Raw genomic sequence first — 19,378 nt, forward strand, 5'->3', positions numbered from 1 at the left:
AGTGTGTCTGATCCAAGCAATGGTATTTTCAGTCGTCTCATATGGATGTGAAAGCTGGATGATAAGGAAGATTAATGAAGAACTGACATTTTAAAGTTATGGTGTCTGCAAAGAATATTGAACATACCATGGACTGCAGAAAGAACAAACAGATCTGTGTTGAAGGAAGTTCAACCAGAATGCGCGTTAGAGGCAAGGATGGCGAAACTACAACTCACATTCTTTGGATACGTTGTCAGAAGGGAGCAATCTCTGGAAATGGACATCATGTTCTGCAAAGTAGAAGGAAAGTGGAAGAGAGGAAGGCCCTGCACAAGGTGGATAGGCACAGTGGCTGGAACAAAGGGTTCAAACGTGGATTGTCCACGATCAGACAGTGTTTTGCTCTGCTGTACACAGGATCACTATGAGTCGGAAAGTACTCTATGACAACTAACAACAGGCAAAGTGGACAGGAACAGTTCTTCATTGTTGGTAAACTGGGGTTGTGTCCATTTTTAAAAATAGGAGTAACAGCAATGTGCTGCAGCCACAGAAGGGTGATGCACTCAACCTCACCAGACAAATTTGTATTTGTGTAATGGTAAAAAAATTCTTACAGCTAAACCTCTAGCCCAGGAAAACCTTAAATGCATTAACAGTGGCATGTCCTGTAAATAACATCATTTAAAATTAAAGTCATACTAACCGTTTCTAGAAAGCATTACTTTTTCATGAATAAAGAAAGGCGCGTGCGTCAAAAACGTTTGACGGGTTACGAAAATAAGCAGGTGCACGAAACGGTAAAGCGTTATAATAGGTACACGTGTGCAAATGCCAAATGCGAACATGCGCGTTCATACGAGGGTAGCGTTTTGTGACGTCAACAGTGTTGCTTGTATTACCAAGCCACGTGTTCAGAGCTGCGCGGAAATCTGACGTTCGGCGCCATTACGGCGCAGTTATCACAGATCAGAGCCGCAATGGTGATCTCTCCTTTCCAATGGTTATTGGATACTAGAGGTCATGTGACTCTGGGGAAACGCAGCGGCAATGTAAACAACATGGCGCCCTAGAGAGCTTGTAGAGGCGAGGCAGAACGAAGAAATTACTTTATATTTACGTAATTTCGTGGACCGAAAACAAAGACGGCAGCAGAAGACAGTATTCGATTCATTTTCAGCGTTGTGACACCAGGTATACCTGATTGTAATTTGAATGCTCGGATTGAAAAGAGTAGAAAAAAACAAATTTATTTGTTGGATTCGTTGTTTTGAAGCCCTTAACGGTTGATGTTCGCTCCTTGCATCATATTCTTTTCAGTTATTGGAGCAGAGGAATAGTGTCTTTGCAATGCTATTGTATATATTTATTTTCAGAATAATACTACATAATCGGATATATGATAGTCATAAATATTCCTTTGCAAGTTTTCATGCCAGTCGCCGTGAAGTCCCAGGTGTCATCGCGGTGACACTTTTTCTGCTCCATTTTTTTCTTTCCTGCTCTCCGTTACTGCTGTGATCAACCTGTCTTGTTGATTCTTTTTCTGGGCAGGCGGTGCTTGTGCGGTTGATGGGCTCTCGCAGCAGCTCCAGTGCTGACATGTCAAGGCAGCGTCACAACGAACAGGAGGACGAGCAGAGCCACGGCGAGGCAGACCAGCCAAATGGGCGGACCGCCCGCAGCGCTCGCCCTACCCCCGCTGGAGAGGATTCAAGCAGAAGTCGGACCACGGCCAGTCGATCTGCCTCTTCAAGTACATCGGGAAGCTCTGGGAGCAACAGCCAGGGCAGAAGTGAAGAGGACGTGGATTTGGCTCAAGTGTTAGCCTACCTTCTCCGGAGGTAGCTATTTTAGCATATACATTTACATGATACGATTTTGCATCCAGAGAAAAATGAACGACAAGCTGTCTGTTATGGTTAATTTTTAAAACATACATAGCTCAACACCCATTTATGCAGTTGCCTGTTTAGTAAAATTGAGCTAATGCATCATGGGAATTGAATGGCAGTGTGAGTAGCTACACTATAGTATTGGAATCAGTAGGTTATGCAGATACTGTCAGAACATCCTTAAAAACACCTTGCAGGAAAGTTGTAGAGAACATGAAGCCACAAAGAGTAACATCCTGCATGAGTTGCAAACTCTAAAATAAAGAGGATGGTACTGCAGTTTTTTGACAGGTTTATGTAAGGGAAAGAATGGTTCTAGGTAATCTTGAGGGTTAAACATTAACATTTTGTGATTTGTGAAGACATATAATTATTTGTCCAGTGTGAAAGAAAATCCCACTGCAATCTTTTGGACCTCTGCTTCTCCTACTGTTAAATAATTTTATGCAACACATCCCAAAGAAGACCAAGAGATAGCAAATCATTTATCATTATCAATTGAAAGAGAAATATGAGTGTGTTGAAAAATGAACACAACACTGCATCCAGCCCAGTTGATGAAACTAGGAGCCAGAAGAGGAGCATGCCATGACCCCAAAATTAAGAGTGATTTGTGTTTAGTGTAACCAAAGTATGAGAGAGAACCCAAAAATTCCTGTAACTGTTAAAAATATTATAAATCAGCAATTCTTTGTTAGTTACCTTCATAGTAATTTATTTGACATGCAATCCATTTTTCCATGCACTTCTCCCAATGCTGTTAATATTTTCTGTACTCAATTTTTGTTACTGCTAGTGCATCTGACATTTTATTCTGCATGTCTTCCACTGTAGCAAATTCTTTTTCTTCAAGTCTCAGTTTTAATTTTGGGAACAGAAATAAGTTACAGGGAGTGGGATCTGGCAAATATGGGGTGAGTCAAACAGCAAACATTGCTTTTGATCAAAAACACTTTGAATGATAACACTGTGTGTGCAGGTGTGATGTAATCTTGCAAAATGCAGTTTTATGAGTGCTATTTCTCTGGACCCTTTATTACCTAGGGAATTCAGTGCAATGTTGTTGACTAAAAGTCTGTCCACAGGAAACAAACTCTTCATCAACAAGTCACATCAGTGTAGAAAAGCAAGATCGTTTTTGTCTCTTAAAAATCTGCCCTGGTGGATTACAGGAAAAAGACGCAAAAGTCACCTGCACAATTGAACAAAAGCCAGAAATACACGCTTGAAGAACTGAACCTGATCCCAGTTGGCACTCTGATTATCACACTGATTGCAGGATATTTGATTACTGCACCCAGCTCCTCTGCTGTTGACTGATTTCTGGAGTTTATGAATCCCCTGTAATGCATTTCCTTGCCCCATTAATGTTCATAGTTGTTTTTCTTTAGCACTACAAGAACAGATATATTTTTCCTTCAGAACTAATAAACATTTTACCAACAACCTTGGTAAATACAGGGGAGAGAGAGAGAGAGAAAGAGATTGCATTCCTGTTGAAATGTAACCATGGTTAAAATCCATAAAAAGCTCCCACATTCCAGATTAATTAAGCATTTTCAGTGGGCTGTGTGCATGTGAATTGGAACAGGGAAGTCAGAGCAAATATTGACCTTCTGGAGAGAGGTCATTGACCAGCCATTGAGTCTCCTTCATCTATGTAAATGCTGTGTCAGTTTCAGTGAAGTTACCTGCTTGAGCTTTCACTGTGGCAGATTAAAGGTATTCCATATGACATTGGCCCAGCCTTACATTTGAAAGATATTTTGCAGGAATCATCAGAAAAATAATTGCAGTGGACTTCCTCCTATAATGTATATCTGTAAAATGTCAGATACCTAATAGGCAGCTGACCACTGTTAATTAGCAATATTTACCCATAATTACATTTCATCTGGTATTTGACCAAAGGATCTGGAGTTTTAGCAAGAGGGATGGACAAATATATACTGTGTATGATATTTCGCTATGTAAAGTATAGTCATAGAGCCAGGTTTTACATTTGTAATTCTACATTAGACATCTCATTCATGGACCCTTTTCTGCATTTTGGCTACCATCCGCACATGCTCCCAACCCTCTCACTTTCTGTTGTTCCTCCCATTTTGTTGTTATCCACACATTTCATGTGCTTGTTAACTTTTTCTGAGTCATTGTTATCAAAGTAAAGGTCAAACACAAAACCTTGAGAGATTCCATTGATAACCTCATCTCATTTGAAACATTTTCCTTCTGTCTATACTCTGTGTATAGCGAACTGATAGTCTTGAAATCTACTTTCGTAAATTAACCTTAGCCAGTGCTTTCTCTCTTCAGAGTTAACATTTAATGTAGAGCCACGGTAAATGGTTTTGTCTTTTAGTATTTGTTGTCAGCCCAGTAATTTTATTTACATACAAGTTGTCCCACAATTTCTAGCCCATTTCTTGTATTTACTGCAAATGAAGTAGTTTTTATCATTGTTTTTCCTCAACCTTTATTCTTATATTCATATTGTGTAGTGCCTCTCCTAGTTGCTTCATCATAACATTGAATAGTCATGGTGAGATAATACAGCCTTCTTGCAACAACTCTGGTTCTAGTTGGTCTCTGTCAAGCTCCATTTAATTTTTCAAACTTTTCTTGAATTTTTCCATTCTTTCTGGGGATGCTCTGATCAGTTTTTTTTAAGGGTGATACTGATCACTGATTTCAATTTTACTTGATCAGCCAATTACATTTTTTTCCCTTTATCCCTTTAAAAAACTTTTTACACTAAGCTTCTGTGTAACCCGATGTATAGGAGCCTCATGTCCTATATTAAAGTATGTTTTTATAATTAAATTATAAACCACAGGATTTAACTTATCAATTTGTAATAACAAAATTAAATCCTATAGGATTCTTGTACAGTAATCAAAAATACTAAAATAAGTAAAATTTCCTTAAAATACTAATAAAATATGTAAATATTTATCCATAATACATATGACTTAAAAGAAAATAAAACACTTCTCATAATTACATAATACTGCGTGTGTGTGTGTGTGTATATCTTATGTATAATGTCTACATCGTGGAAGTGTGTGTGTCTGTCTGGCCCGGAAGTAAGAGTCAGGGCTCCACCTCTGAGGAAACAGAAAATTCACTTAGCCACTAATAACACAAGCAGGGCCAGCCAGCAAAATGAAACCTCAGAAGAAAGACAAAGTTGCTTAGCCGCTAACATTGGCAAAACGGTTTCCCTTTTACTTTTCCTCCTGTCGTTAATACACAAGCGAGGCAAGCACGTCAGCAAAACTAACCCTCCGAAGAAAGACAAAGTCGCTTAGCCGCTAGCATCAGTAAAACTATCCCTTTTACTTTTACCTCATGCCACTAATGCACAAGCGATGCGAGCACGTCAGCAAAACAAATCCTCCTGAGAGAGAGATACCCAGTGTAGTTCTTTTCAATTACCTGATGTGTTGGATGGAAAAAGATGATCTGTTGTGGTAACCCTTAACAGGAGCTGCTGAAAGAAGAAGAAGAAGATAGAATATAGCACATGTAATGTCAAGCCCTCAGTTTTTCAAGTGAACAAAAGTATTGGAACAGAATGTTTTCAATTAACTAAAGTCAAATAGTTAATACTGTATTTAGTTGCATATCCCTTGCGAGCAATAACTGCATCAAGACAATGACCCTTACACTCCACCATATTTCTTGTTTCTTCATTGGTTATGTCTTTCCAGGCTTCTTTATATTTATCAAGAAGACACGAAATTTACATGTTTAACAATTTTATAAGTAAAAGACACATTTTTCTATTAAGCTAACAAGTTTATTTTTACTAAGCAGCATTTTCAAATTTGTATTTTTTTCCCCCAATTAAAAAGTTGCTGCACTTAAAACAAGCTCATTGTCCAAACTCAGGCAATGTCCGTTTTCATTTATGTGACAAAGTAAAAATATCTGAATTCATTAAAGTAGCTTTTGTTGCTGTTTGTTAAATTGCACAGGAAGACTTCGCTAACTCCTTTTTCTCAATCTTTTACTCCACTTTCTTTAGCGTTAAGGCTAATACTCCAGTCATGTCGCTGCTCTCTTGTAAAACGAGCCTTGACTTGCTTTGTTTACACAACAGCAAGTTCACTGCCAAAAAACAAAAAGACACCACTGGCTCAATTACTGTAATACCTCTCATAAAGGAGCAGTGTAACTAAATTACAGTAAAGCCTTGAAATGCAAAGGCTGAACAGATCGTTTTTTGTGATCGGCCAATGTACTGATCACTGTTTGAGTCTTTTTTAGTAAAAATCGGCTGATTCAGATCTGCAGCTGATCGAGTGGAGCATCTTTAATTCTTTCCTTACGGTTCTTCAATTTATTTCCTCTATTGCATTTTAATATATTCTGTCGCCATATTAATACCCCTTTGCGATTTTTCTTTGTTCCCTTTGTCTTTTGCCATCTGTGAATTTGTTGGTACAAACATGAGAAAGGTGCTGTATAAATAATTTTATTATAATTATTATTATAAACCTGCATGTCCTCTCTCACCACATCCATGAACATCCTCTTAGGCCTTCCTCTTTTCCTCTTGCCTGGCAGCTCTATCCTTAACATCCTACTCCCAATATACTCAGTATCTCTCCTCTGCACATGTCCAAACCAAGGCAGTCTTGCCTCTCTGACTTTGTCTCCAAACTGGAGCCAACCCTCTAATGTACTCATTTCTAATCCTGTCCATCCTCGTCACACCCAGTGCAAATCTTAGCATCTTTAACTCTGCTACCTCCAGCTCTGTCTCCTGCTTTCCGATCAGTGCCACCGTCTCCAACCCATATAACATAGCTGGTCTCACTATTGTCCTGTGGACCTTGCCTTTCACTCTTTTTGTCCTTCATATGTCCTTCAACCACATCTTGTTTAAATGATCTATACTCCTACAGCTTTGTTAATAGCTTTTCTCATATTCCTTCTGTACACATTCTGCACTCTTTACCTTTCAACTTAGAGAATTGCACATTAGTAATTGGTTTCTTCTTTGTATTTTCTTCATGGTTTGTTTTGACATCTAAACTTCCCAGTGTTTCACTACCTTTATCACACAATGACCTAATTATTTGAAATCTTTTTAAACCACACCCAGCCCTCCACGTGTACAGCCTCCTGTTTTCTTGTTAAAAAAAAAAAACATGGTTCAGGAAGAATTTTCTCATTGAAAAATCTGCCAATATCTCTGTTCTGCCCTATCTTTCCTATAGGCTATACTTCTCATCTTCATCAGAGCCTCTTCCATTTTCCAAGTAGTATGTTGAAGTCACCCATTGCAGTCATTTTTTTTTTTCTTCTTCATTACATCTTAACTTTTCATAAACAGCCTAAGTCCTTGTGTCTGCTGACAGTATATAGACTGATGTTACCATAATGTCTACAGGGTTTGCATATAGTGAAATAATTAACACAGACATACTATATTACATCTTCATGACACACTCTCCAGTAGTATTGTCTAGTATCAAAGCCACTCCTCCCTGTAATTCTTGTCATTATGAGTAGATAATTTTGTAATTATCTTCATTTCCTTTCTTTCTAACTTCATTAGTTCAGAGGATGTTCAGACTTTTACTGTCCATTTCCTTTTTCAGCTTTTCATATTGTAATAAGCTTATAGCTTACATTTACCAAGCATTTTAATGTAGGAGTTTTTCATATTAACAACGGGGGATCCTACTACACTTCTGAGTGTTGTGCAATCAGCAGCCTTTTTACAGAAGCTCCAAATTTAAAGATCATCTGTAAAAAGCCAAATTTCCCCCTGGGAACAAATAAAGTTCTATAAATCTGAATGTCTGTTTCCTGGGTATATGAGTAGCCATTTCAGTGACTTGACTAACGAAGAATACTCGGGGAGTTTCCCATTGCTTACGTAAGGGTGTTTTATTTTGTTTAAATAGTTGGTGCTGCTCTACATAATATCATACATTTTTGCAGTGTATGTGCAAAGCATAAAATGGGTATTACTTAAAAAAAATCCCCTTTTATAATTACAGCAAAAATGAAATATTTTTCATTATGCATTATTATTATAGGCATTGTGTGTCAGCAATCAACAACAGATGACTATGTGTAAAACTATGCTTTTGCTGAGAACTAAACTGAGCATATCTGACACTGAATCTGTTTCTTATATTTTTAATTTTAAAGCTTTTATAATAACGAAAGGACAATAAAAATATGGTAGTTACTTTACACTGTCTTTAATGAGAAAAAACTCCAACTTTTGCTTACTTTGATGGAAGCTTAATATCTGTAGCATAAAGCAGCACCAAGTTAGGAATCTCAGATTTAAGAGTGAAGTGGAATGGAAATTGAAATAGACGTGAACAATACTTTTAGGGCACCAGTGAACTATTTTTGTTCTTCGCACTTTTGTTCCAAGAGCAATGAATGTGTGCAAAAATGCCTTATGACAAGATGTTTCTAAGAAGAAAAAAATACCTGGTTTACTAATGATAATATACAAAAATGATTCAAAGATAAGAATAGGTATGGGCAGAATAGGGCATGGGGGAAATGTCCAAAAAGTGATCTGTAAAATACTTCACAGAAAGAAGATTCTATTTAAATATAATTTGACCTTAACCCAACAGTCCTAGTCTAGGCAGATTGTATTATGAATACATGCATATACATTTAATGTTTCTCTTTCTTTTTATTGGAGGGGCCAAGTCAGGCTGGTACATGGAGGTGGAGAAACAGGACTCCAGCTTGTTCAGTCATATTCTGACTCTGAGGATGACAGTGATAGTGCCTGGGATGGTAGACTGGGTGACCGTTACAACCCACCAGGTAACTGTGCAAAAGACATACGTGCTAAGAAATTCACATTGCTATAAAAATTAAGCATTGGAATTTTACTATTTTTATGGGTATATTACTAAACTTAATTAAAATTGGACTTTGATTTAGCATTATTTTTGTGCAGTGTTTTATAATCTGTCATTTTAATAAGAATGAAATGCATGAAAGTTTACAAGTATTTATATATTTTGTGTTTTCAATAATATAGGCACAGCATTTCTTATATCACTTAGTAATAGTCTTGTACTTGTCATTTCTGACAGATGAAGGGCAGGAATAACTAGAAATAATCATTTGAAACTAAAAAAAATCCTGGGACGAGACAAGACTTTTTTCAAGAGATTTTTTCAAGTCACACGAGACAGGACTTTGGCGATGAGATTTTTTCAAGTCACGCCCTCCTCTCAGCCATATTCAAGCACGCACACGGTACTCTCACCTCATTTGTGTGAATACTTTTGACAGACACAGTTCCTGCACTCTTAGCTCTTATAAATTTTAAAATTTTCCTCACTTTAAGCTCCCAGTTAAAGAAGACGTATTATGTCCAAATCTTATTGAAGAACTTCATCATGAAGGGTTATCAACACCAAAAATCTGTACACGGGCAATCCTAGCACAGAGAAACAATGAAGTCAAACGAATTAACGCCAAAAATGATGATTGGTTACACGACAAATTGGTTAAATGCGTATCAATAGACTATGCTAAAACAGTTGGCGGTGATCATGCAGATGAAAACATCAACTTACAATATCCTGAAGAATATCTACAACCGTTAACACCGTACAGTCTTCCACCGCCTGAATTACTGTAGAAAGAAGGATGTATTCAAGAAAGGTAATGTAGTACATCTCCCGCGGATAACATTAGACACCAAAGGAGATCTGGATATGTCATTTGTATTAAAACTTTTAACAGTTTCCCATTAGAATAGCTTTTGCAAAGACAAATTCACAAATCACACCTATGGGAGGGGCCAAGGAGGTCGGGTGCAGTGCTAGTTGGGTGGTGGCCAAAGGCGGGGACCTTGGTGGTCCGATCCTCGGGGACACGCTGAAGGGACTATGTCTCCCAGCTGGCCTGGGAACGCCTCAGGATTCCCCCGGAAGGGCTAGAAGAAGTGGCCAGGGAGAAGGAAGTCTGGGCATCTCTGCTCAAGCTGCTGCCCCCGCGACCCGCTGTCGGATAAGCGGAAGAGGATGGATAGATAGATGGATGGATGGTTTATTTATTAGAGAGAAAGAAACTAAATTCACTCAGGGGCACTTATACGTTGCGTTGTCACGATGTAAGTGCAAACACAGAATCAAAATTCAATGCGATATTCATGAAAATGTAATTCACAAAATTGTTTTTACTGAAGTTTAACAGTAAAAGTGTAAGTTCAGAAAGTATTTGCGTGTTAATTTGAAATCCAAACGGAATGAAATCATATAATGCAGCGAATACCTCTAACACAACGTGAAACATAATTTACTTTCAAATGATTACGTTTTACTATTTTTTAATATGGTAAATTACTTGCTGTAATGTAAAATAATTAGTTCTATTATGCATATGTAACAATTCCCATGAAAATAACAATCTGTTTAAATTGTACATCTGCATCCCCATACGAGATTAGCAGAACCGCAAAGTGGCTAGCGCGTAGCCTGAGGGTTGACGAGCGAAGCGAGCAGGGGCAAAGCTCTCTAGTGGAAAATAAATACATTTGAAAATAAATAAATAGAAAAGTGATTAGATGAAAAGATTAAGAGACTCTTAATCAAATAGTGACAATAATGGGTTGTGGTATTGTGATATTGCAATGCAATAGTGACTAGACTAAAATATTGGGAAAAGATGATGATTAGATATTTATGTATTGTTCTGTGTTTTGGAAGATTGTAGACTTGGTTGAAAAAGACAAAACTATGGTGCTAGGTCCAGTTGAAGAAAAAATAGTATATCTTGCAAGGGACAAATGGTCCCTTTGAAATTGGTTATTTTAACTCAAGCCTAATGTTAGCCCAGAAGTCACCCACCTGTACACACCTCAAAACAGGCAACATCAGGACAAAACAGCATACTATAAGAGGTAAATAGCACTTAGCTTAGACTTTTAAAGCTGTTTTAACTTCTTGAAACAGACAGAGCTGCTACAGAGCTGCTAAGGTATAACATCAGCGTCAACAAACAAGAATCTCTGGTACAACAGGAAGAAGGGCAGTTTCCTTGTCTGAGGCCCAAGTTTTATTCTTGCAGTTTATGTTAATGTCTACCTTCAGATTAGTAGCCCGGTCTCCATTTTTGTGTATAGATCTGTCCTATATTTTATACAAAGGACTTCTTGGAAATGTGAAATGTTTAATGGGTATAAATAGAATGCCATAGTGATCAGCTACTTTATACAGTAACATTATTTTATGTTCTCTTGAAATCCTACTGAGTACAGTTGAAGTGGAAATGTTGCTAAGTGTGTTTTTAAAACAAAATAAAGGGGCCAGTCATTGTACTTGCTGATTTAAAAAAAATGTGGAGGAAGAAATGCACTCTCAAACATGAGATAAAGTTAAAATGGAGAGCCAAGATTGCAAAGTAGTTGGCAGGAAGTATAATTTAGAGGCTTAGGCTTTGAACTTTGAAACCTAAGATTTCTGGGTTACTTCCCATCTCTGTCTTTTCACTCCACCTATAAAAAATATATATAAAGTGTGTGTAAACAGTTATATTGTATCCTAAGCTTGTAACCCACCTTAAAATGTAACTTGCAAGACATATATGTCACCCAAATATATAAAACAGGAATACTTTTATGTATGTTACTTGTCCTTGAATTATTAAGACAAAATCTGCAATAATGTGTAGTTTCCAGGTAGTGTTTGAAGGGTCAAAGTGTATCTAGCAAGTCCATATCATTTACATACTTCAAGATGATCTAAATTAGCATTATTTTAAACAGATAGTGTCCAGAGCTGCTTTTTTATTTTATTTTTAAAATGAGCACTCCACCACTGTTCAGTGTATTGGTGCTTGTATCATGACAATACCCTTCACCGATTTCAGTTTTAAAATGTCTTGCAGAATATTCTGTCTGTACTGATTTCCTGAATCTCAGGAATTAGTAATTAAACTATTTACCAAAATGAATACAGGTAAAATTCCGTTACAACGAATATCTTTACAACAAAATTTTCATTACAACAACAGTTTCCCCATGTGACATGATTCTATAGAAATCTTGTTACTACGAAGTACATTCAGCAGATACTTTCATTACATCAAAGTGCCCAAAAGACCTTGAAATGCCTGAATGAATCATCCACAGAGCAGTTAGTTCTGTGGTCACAGCTCAGTTGTGCACAACAAATCCCCTAAACAAAAACATTGTATTTTTTCTCCTTCTTCGAACTTTCCTCGTACTGTATTTTTTTTTTTTTTTACTGTTTTTGTTTTCTGTGGTTTTCAGTGATACCTTTTGCTTATTGCTCATCAACATTTGATTCTTCTGATTGATAACTGTGCTGCCCACAACATTCTTCCGCATTTAGATAATGATTACGTTGAATTCCTCCCACCCAATTGCACGGCACTGCTTCAGCCATTGGATTTGGGCATCATTCGCACCCCGAAAGTGTATTATCGCTGGGAAATGCTGAGAAAAATTCTCATCAGCATAAGCATCAGGAGGAGATTAAAATTAACGTGAAAGAAGCTATTGAAACGATTGCAAACACCTGGACGCAAGTTAAAGAAAGTATTATAGTGACAAATACAGAATATCATTACTATGAAATTTTCATTACAACAAAATATTTTTTAGCTGAAAACTTGCTTTTCCAAACTTGGATTTAAAGAATGTTTGCACACATTGGAGTGGAGTAACTATGGAGTTAATATATGCAAGCCCAGTATAAGAACTAGAATCAAACTGAAAGGGTCAACATCTTCCTTTATAACTCTTTGCAAACAACAATTCAGTCTTTCTCTTGAACATTTTCTTTTGCAAAAGATACAGCTCTCTCCCTTTAGTTTGAAAGGTAAGTGTACAGTAGTGCTTAGACTTAACAGGCAACCTGTAATAGGGTTCTGCGATATACTGGAAAAGTCTTGAAAAACCCAAATTTTAAAACAGTACAGTGCCAGCATTTCATAATTTTTAGTACTGGAAATAAACATTAACTTTCTTCTCTCCCCCAACCCACCACAACTCCATTTGATACTCCCTATCTGACGTGTGCTTTGCAAATGTTAAAGACTGTTGAGAGTTTTTGGTCTGTTCTGTGGTGTAACATTTAAATTAAAAAAAATACATTTTGCTCATAAAAACTTGGGTTTTGGTTGCCGGATAGGCAGGGATGAGGAGCCCCAACGGGCCACCTCAAAACCAGTTCCCAAAAAGAGAGAGGCAGCGATTAGTTGGGGACTCAAATATCAAAATGCAAGTTTACAGGGAGATATTATAGTCATGGGGGACTTTAATTATCCAAATATTAACTGGGATAACCTTGCAAATGGAGGAGCATGAGTTTTTAGAAGTAGTCAGTGACTGTTTTTTAACACAGCATGTTAAAGCACCAACACGGGATGAAGCCTGTCTGGATTTAGTATTTTGTAATAATCAGGATAGAATTGAGGGTGTAGAGGTGATTGAACCACTAGGGTCAAGTGACTATAATGTGATACAATTCTCAGTATTTTGTAAGAGTGCAGATGCAAAGACTAAAATTGTTAAGTTGAACTTTGGTAGAGCTAATTTTGAGCAGATGCGACAATGTCTAAGTAGGATACACTGGGATAAGCTTCTAAGTGTGGAGACAGTCGAGGAGCAGTGGAACAGGTTTAAAAATGTTTTACATGTAATGCAGGACAGATACATACCTAAATTTGGAATTAGTAGGAAACTAAAAAAACTCCATGGTGGATTAATAAAGATTTAAAAAAGAAGTTGCAAAGGAAAGAACTGCTGTATAAGGCATATAAGACTAATGACTGCAAAGTGAATCGTAGAGCATATGAGAACATGAGGGCAACCATTAAGAAGGATATCAGGGAGGCTAAAAGACAGTCGGAGAGGAATACAGTGGAACCTCAGTTTGCGAGCATAATTCGTTCCGGAAATGTGCTCGCAATCCAAAGCACTCGTATATCAAAGCAAATTTCCCCATAAGAAATAATGGAAACTCAGATGATTCGTTCAACAACCCAAAACTATTCATATAAAAATGATTAATACAAAATATAAAGTAAAAATACATAAAACAAATTAACCTGCACTTTACCTTTAAAAAGAATCATGGCTGGTGTGAGTGAGTTTCTAAACTCATGTGGGATTCCACCCAACGGGACGACACGCGGAAGAGTGTCCCAGAGCAATCGCAGTCTTCCAGCGCTGTAGCAGTTCGCCGTATAAGCACATCCAAAAAGATCAGACAGCTTCATGTTTTGGGGCGCAAGATGGGGACTCGCACTTCACAGCACGCACGTGCGCACACACACACACACACCCGCTTCCCTGCGCTAACCAAAACCAATGTACGTACTTATTTTGGTGGTATGATGCCACTGTCAGCCGCCATATTGACCTTTCCAACGACACTAATTCTCCAACTTCCTGTGTACAAGGTAGAAGGCTGAAATTTGGCAGGCTCATTCGTTACAGCTTACTTACAAATGTTAAGCAGGTTTCATTTTGAAATTCTACGCTTAACGGTCATAACAGTTGACAAAGTTCGCCATGTTGAACTTTCTTATTTATGGCCCCATCTTCACGAAATTTTGTAGGTGGTTTCCCTGCCCTAACCAAAACCGATGTACGTACTTATTTTAGTGGTATGATGCCACTGTCGGCCGCCATATTGAACTTTCCAATGTCACTAATTTTCCAACTTCCCGTGTAGGTTGAAGGCTGAAATTTGGCAGGCTCATTCCTTACAGCTTACTTACAAAAGTTAAGCAGGTTTCATTTCGAAATTCAACGCGTAATGGTCGACAACGTCCGCCATGGTGAACTTTCTTATTTATGGCCCCATCTTCACGAAATTTGGTAGGCGGCTTCCCTGCGCTAACCGAAACCAATGTACGTACTTATTTCGGTGGTATGAGGCCACTGTTGGCCGCCATATTGAACTTTTCAACGGTCTTTGTTACTTATGGGCCCATCTTAAAGAAATTTGGTACGCAGGTTCCCAACGCTAACTAAATCCTACTTACATACATATATACGTCTATAGCCTGCAGCTCGGTCACCGTGTGAGGCGGCGTTGGGTCCCCCATCCTCACGCCTCCCACATTGTTGGCTGCCTGCCTATATAAGGCAGTCCGTCGCTCCTGTCTCTCCATTCCCTTCCTTGCTTCGCCAAAGGATTCACATCTCCCTGCTGATAACTGCAGCCTTATTTAATCCACGGCTTCTCTGCTGTTTTATTGTTCATTTATTACGATTATAGTTATTGTGTAGGTATTTTAGGCTTACTTTACATTGTTCAGGTACCCATTTCCTTTATCATTCCAACCCCCATTACCATGTCTATCGAGGTGATCACCATCGATCAAAGAACTGTCACTTACCAAGTTGTTTCCATGCCTGGAGATGGCACCTGCCTTTTCCATTCTCTTTGTTACATATTGCACGGCCATATCAGGCTCACTCTTGATATCCGGAGGAACATTGTGTCTTATGTATTGAATGACTGGGACAGGTTCAAGGTGTGGACTGATTACGGTACAGGAGATAATTATACTACACAGGAGCACTATAAGAATGAAATGCTTAAGCCCTTCACCTATGGTTCTGCATGTGAGTTGATGGCTGCCGCTGAATTGTTCGGTTGTCGTTTTCAAGTGTACCGAAATGGCCAAATATTTTACACCTTTGGACAACCGTCAATGCCTCTTAAACATCTTAGATTCACAGGTGACGATTTGAGTAGTGGACACTTTGATGTTTATGAATGTTTAAACTCTCAAAAGCTGGATGTGAAGATATCAATGAAACCGGTTGTATGCTTAAAATGCTTGACAGATGCCGAATGTCACTTCAACACAACAAGTCCTGCAAATACTGTCGTAATTGAAACAAACCATGAAACTCAAACCGATTATGACAGCAGCAATCCAAGCAGTGAGATCTGAAACAAGATTACTGTTCACATGGCCAACTGTACGTTGCATTCTTAAGAGTAAGCTCAGCGCACAGCTTGGTCATATTACAACCGGAGGGGCCGTACTGACAATGTGGTATACAAAGAGATCCTTAACAAATAATTATTGGTATATTTTCCCTCTGTTTAAAAAGGTTTAGTTTTCTTCTTAATAAAAATTATAAGGCAGTACTTCGCCGCTACGAAGTGCGGATATTTTGCTAGTAGCAGATAAGGCGAAAGAAGACCCTAAGAAATTCTTTCAGTATTTTAGTAGTAAAAGAACAGTCAAGGAAGGAAAAGGTCAAGTGCATAAGGAATAGTACAGGGGAATTAAAAGATACAGACAGAGAAATACAGGATGCCCTAAACTTACATTTTTCTGAGGTGTTTACAAGTGAGCAAGTGGATAACCTCCCAGAGGTAAACGTGACTACTAAGGAGGTACTGAGGGATTTGGAAATTGTAGAGGGAGAAGTACTGCTCAGATTAAATAAGATGAAATCAAACAAATCACCAGGACCAGATAATATTTATCCTCGTGTTCTTAAGGAGACTAGGGTAGGAGGTGGGGTACTGGTATGAGCTGGTATTTTTAAAGATGAGCTAGTTGGACCTTTTTGCATTGAAGATGAACTCAAAATCAACTCCCAAACCTACTGCCAGTTTTTCAAAGACACTTTCTTCAAACAGTGATACAGGAAAAAGACCATAATTTTTATGCAGGCCAATGCTCCATCACTTGCATCGAAGTTCTCCACTGCGTGGCCAGCCAGTAAAGGCCTTAAAGATGAAGGAATAATGACATGGCCCCCCTTCCTCATCTGACCTAAACCCTATCGAGAACTTGTGGGCACTTCTTAAACGCTAGATTTACGGGGGAGAAAAACAATACACCTCTCTGGAGAGTGTCTGGGAGGCTGTAGTCACTGCTCCACAAAAAGCTGATCGTCAACAGATCAAGAAACTGACAGACTACATGAATGGAAAGGCTTATGACTGTTATTGGAAAGAAGGGTGGCTATATTGGTCATTGATTGATTGATTTATTTTTTTTGAAATGTCAGAGATGTTTATTTGTAAAATTTGAGGTGTTTGTTTATTATTATCACTATAACAGATGAAAATAAACAAGTGAGATGGGAAAATTTTCATTTTTCCTTTAGTTGCATAATAAATCTGCACACTAATAGTTGCCTAATAATTGTGCGCACATATGTATTCCCCTGATGATGTTCACACTCACATTTCCGTTGTGAAACATTCAGGTTTCAGGTTTATTAACATTTTGGATTGACTGATAGCACTGTGTTTGTTCCATATTAAAATTAATCCTCAAAAATACAACTTGCCTAATAATTGTGCACACAGTGTATGTATATATATACATATAAATGATTTAGATAGGAATATAAGTAACAAGCTGGTTAAATTTGCAGATGATACCAAGATAGATGGATTGGCAGATAATTTGGAATCCTACAGGCTTGGGCAGATTTGTGGCAGATGAAATTTAATGTCAATAAATGTAAAGTATTACACATAGGAAGTAAAAATGTTAGGTTCGAATACAAAATGGGCGGTCAGAAAATCGAGAGTATACCTTATGAGAAGGATATAGGAGTCATAGTGGACTCTAAGCTATCGACTTCCAGACAGTGTTCAGAAGCCATTAAGAAGGCTAACAGAATGTTAGGTTATATAGCGCCTTGATGTGTGGAGTACGAGTCCAAGGAGGTTCTGCTCAACCTTTATAATGCACTGGTGAGGCCTCATCTTGAGTACTGTGTGCATTTTTCGTCTCCAGGCTACAAAAAGGACATAGCAGCGCTAGAAAAGGTCCAGAGAAGAGCGACTAGGCTAATTCCAGCGATACAGGGGTTGAATTATGAGGAAAAATTAAAAGAGTTGAGCCTATACAGTGTGACAGATAAGGGGCGCTATCGCTCCCTTGAACCCCTGTCCAAGACTCCAGACACCAAGAAAAGTCCAAAGGTTGACTTTATTTTTATGCAACAGTGCACAAAGCACCCTTTCCTCCACTATACTCATATAACAAATCAATACAATAACAATAATACTCTCCACCACTCCCAGACGTGTTGCCACCCTTCCACCCAGCTCAGCTCGCCGTTTGGGAGCTGCCACAGTCCTTTTATATTCCCTGACCCGGAAGTGTTCCCAATCCCCAGTCCATGTGATTCTTTATCACTTCCGGGTAAGGTACAAGTCCTTTTCTTCACCCCAGAAGCACGTCACTTCTGTTGTCGCTCTTCCTATGACGCACTTCCGGGTTATAGGGCACAAATGATTCTTCGGTCCTCCGTGCAGCTCCCTCTTGCGGCCCCTGTGGTATCCAGCAGGGTCGTGTATAAAAACTACATAGTCCATGATTCCCTGCTGGTCTTCGGGGCACCTCCATACTGCAGAGAGGGCTCCATCTGGCAGCCTGGGGGTATTGGCCGGGATGACAAGCCGGCCATATACCACAACAGTTTAAGCAAAAGAAGATTAAGAGGTGACATGATTGAAGTGTTTAAAATTATGAAGGGAATTAGTATAGTGGATTGAGACTGTTATTTTAAAATGAGTTCATCAAGAACACGGGGACACAGTTGGAAACTTGTTAAGGGTAAATTTCACACACACATTAGGAAGTTTTTCTTTACACAAAGAAGGATAGACACTTGGAATAAGCTACCAAGTAGTGTGGTAGACAGTAAGGGACTTGCCTGTTCCAGGTCTGGTGTTATTTAAAGTCAGATCATGGAGGAACAAAATCAAACTTCATTTTCTAGAAAACGGCTTTGTTGAAATATTGCTTAATGCATTGCTCCCAGGTTGCTGGGGTTGCTGCTTTATCAATCAATCAATCAGTCAACATTTATTTATATAGCACATATTCATACAAAAAAAATGTAGCTCAAAGTGCTTTACAAAATGAATAGAGAAATAGAAGACACAATAAAAGATAAACATAAGTCAACATTAATTAACATAGAATAAGAGTAAGGTCCGATGGCCAGGGTGGACAGAAAAACAAAAAAACTCCAAAGGCTGGAGAAAAAATAAAATCTGTAGGGGTTCCAGACCAGAGACCGCCCAGTCCCTCTGGGCATTCTACCTAACATAAGTCAAACAGTCCTCTTTGTATTTAGGGTTTTCATGGAAGGACCTGATGATGATGGTCACGTAGACTTCTGGCTTTCAGTCCATCAATGTTGGTGCATCATGATGCTTTGAGTAGGTGGTGGTGGCGCAGGCCGCCACCACAAAGAAACCGGAAAAAGAAACAGAAGAGAGAGTAGGGGTCAGTATGGATTTTAGAGCCACCATGAATAGTTATTATGAAGAATTGAACATACAGAGTATCAGTATTAAGTTAAAGTGAAGTTATAAAAAGGCCATGTTAAAGTAATGTGTTTTCAGCAGTGTTTTAAAGTGCTCCACTGTATTTGCCTGGCGAATTCCTATTGGCAGGCTATTCCAGATTTTAGGTGCATAACAGCAGAAGGCCGCCTCACCACTTCTTTTAAGTTTAGCTTTTGG

At 38.4% G+C, this 19,378-nt stretch overlaps 1 protein-coding gene across 2 annotated transcripts in view; it reads left to right on the top strand.

Moving 5' to 3' along the window:
• The first annotated feature begins 935 nt into the window (after positions 1-935).
• The window catches only part of dcaf11 (ddb1 and cul4 associated factor 11), a 40,180-nt gene continuing 21,737 nt past the window's right edge, over positions 936-19,378 (top strand). The window contains exons 1-3 of one of the 2 annotated variants that reach the window (XM_039747494.1): positions 936-1,176; positions 1,537-1,826; positions 8,563-8,693. In XM_039747494.1, coding sequence (XP_039603428.1) covers positions 1,555-1,826; positions 8,563-8,693 — 403 coding nt within the window. In that variant the 5' untranslated portion in view covers positions 936-1,176; positions 1,537-1,554. The remainder of the gene's footprint in view (positions 1,177-1,536; positions 1,827-8,562; positions 8,694-19,378) is intronic. The other variant, XM_039747499.1, reaches the window with a different exon arrangement.

The sequence above is a fragment of the Polypterus senegalus genome, chromosome 1 (assembly GCF_016835505.1).
Source record: "Polypterus senegalus isolate Bchr_013 chromosome 1, ASM1683550v1, whole genome shotgun sequence".
Lineage (NCBI taxonomy): Eukaryota > Metazoa > Chordata > Cladistia > Polypteriformes > Polypteridae > Polypterus > Polypterus senegalus.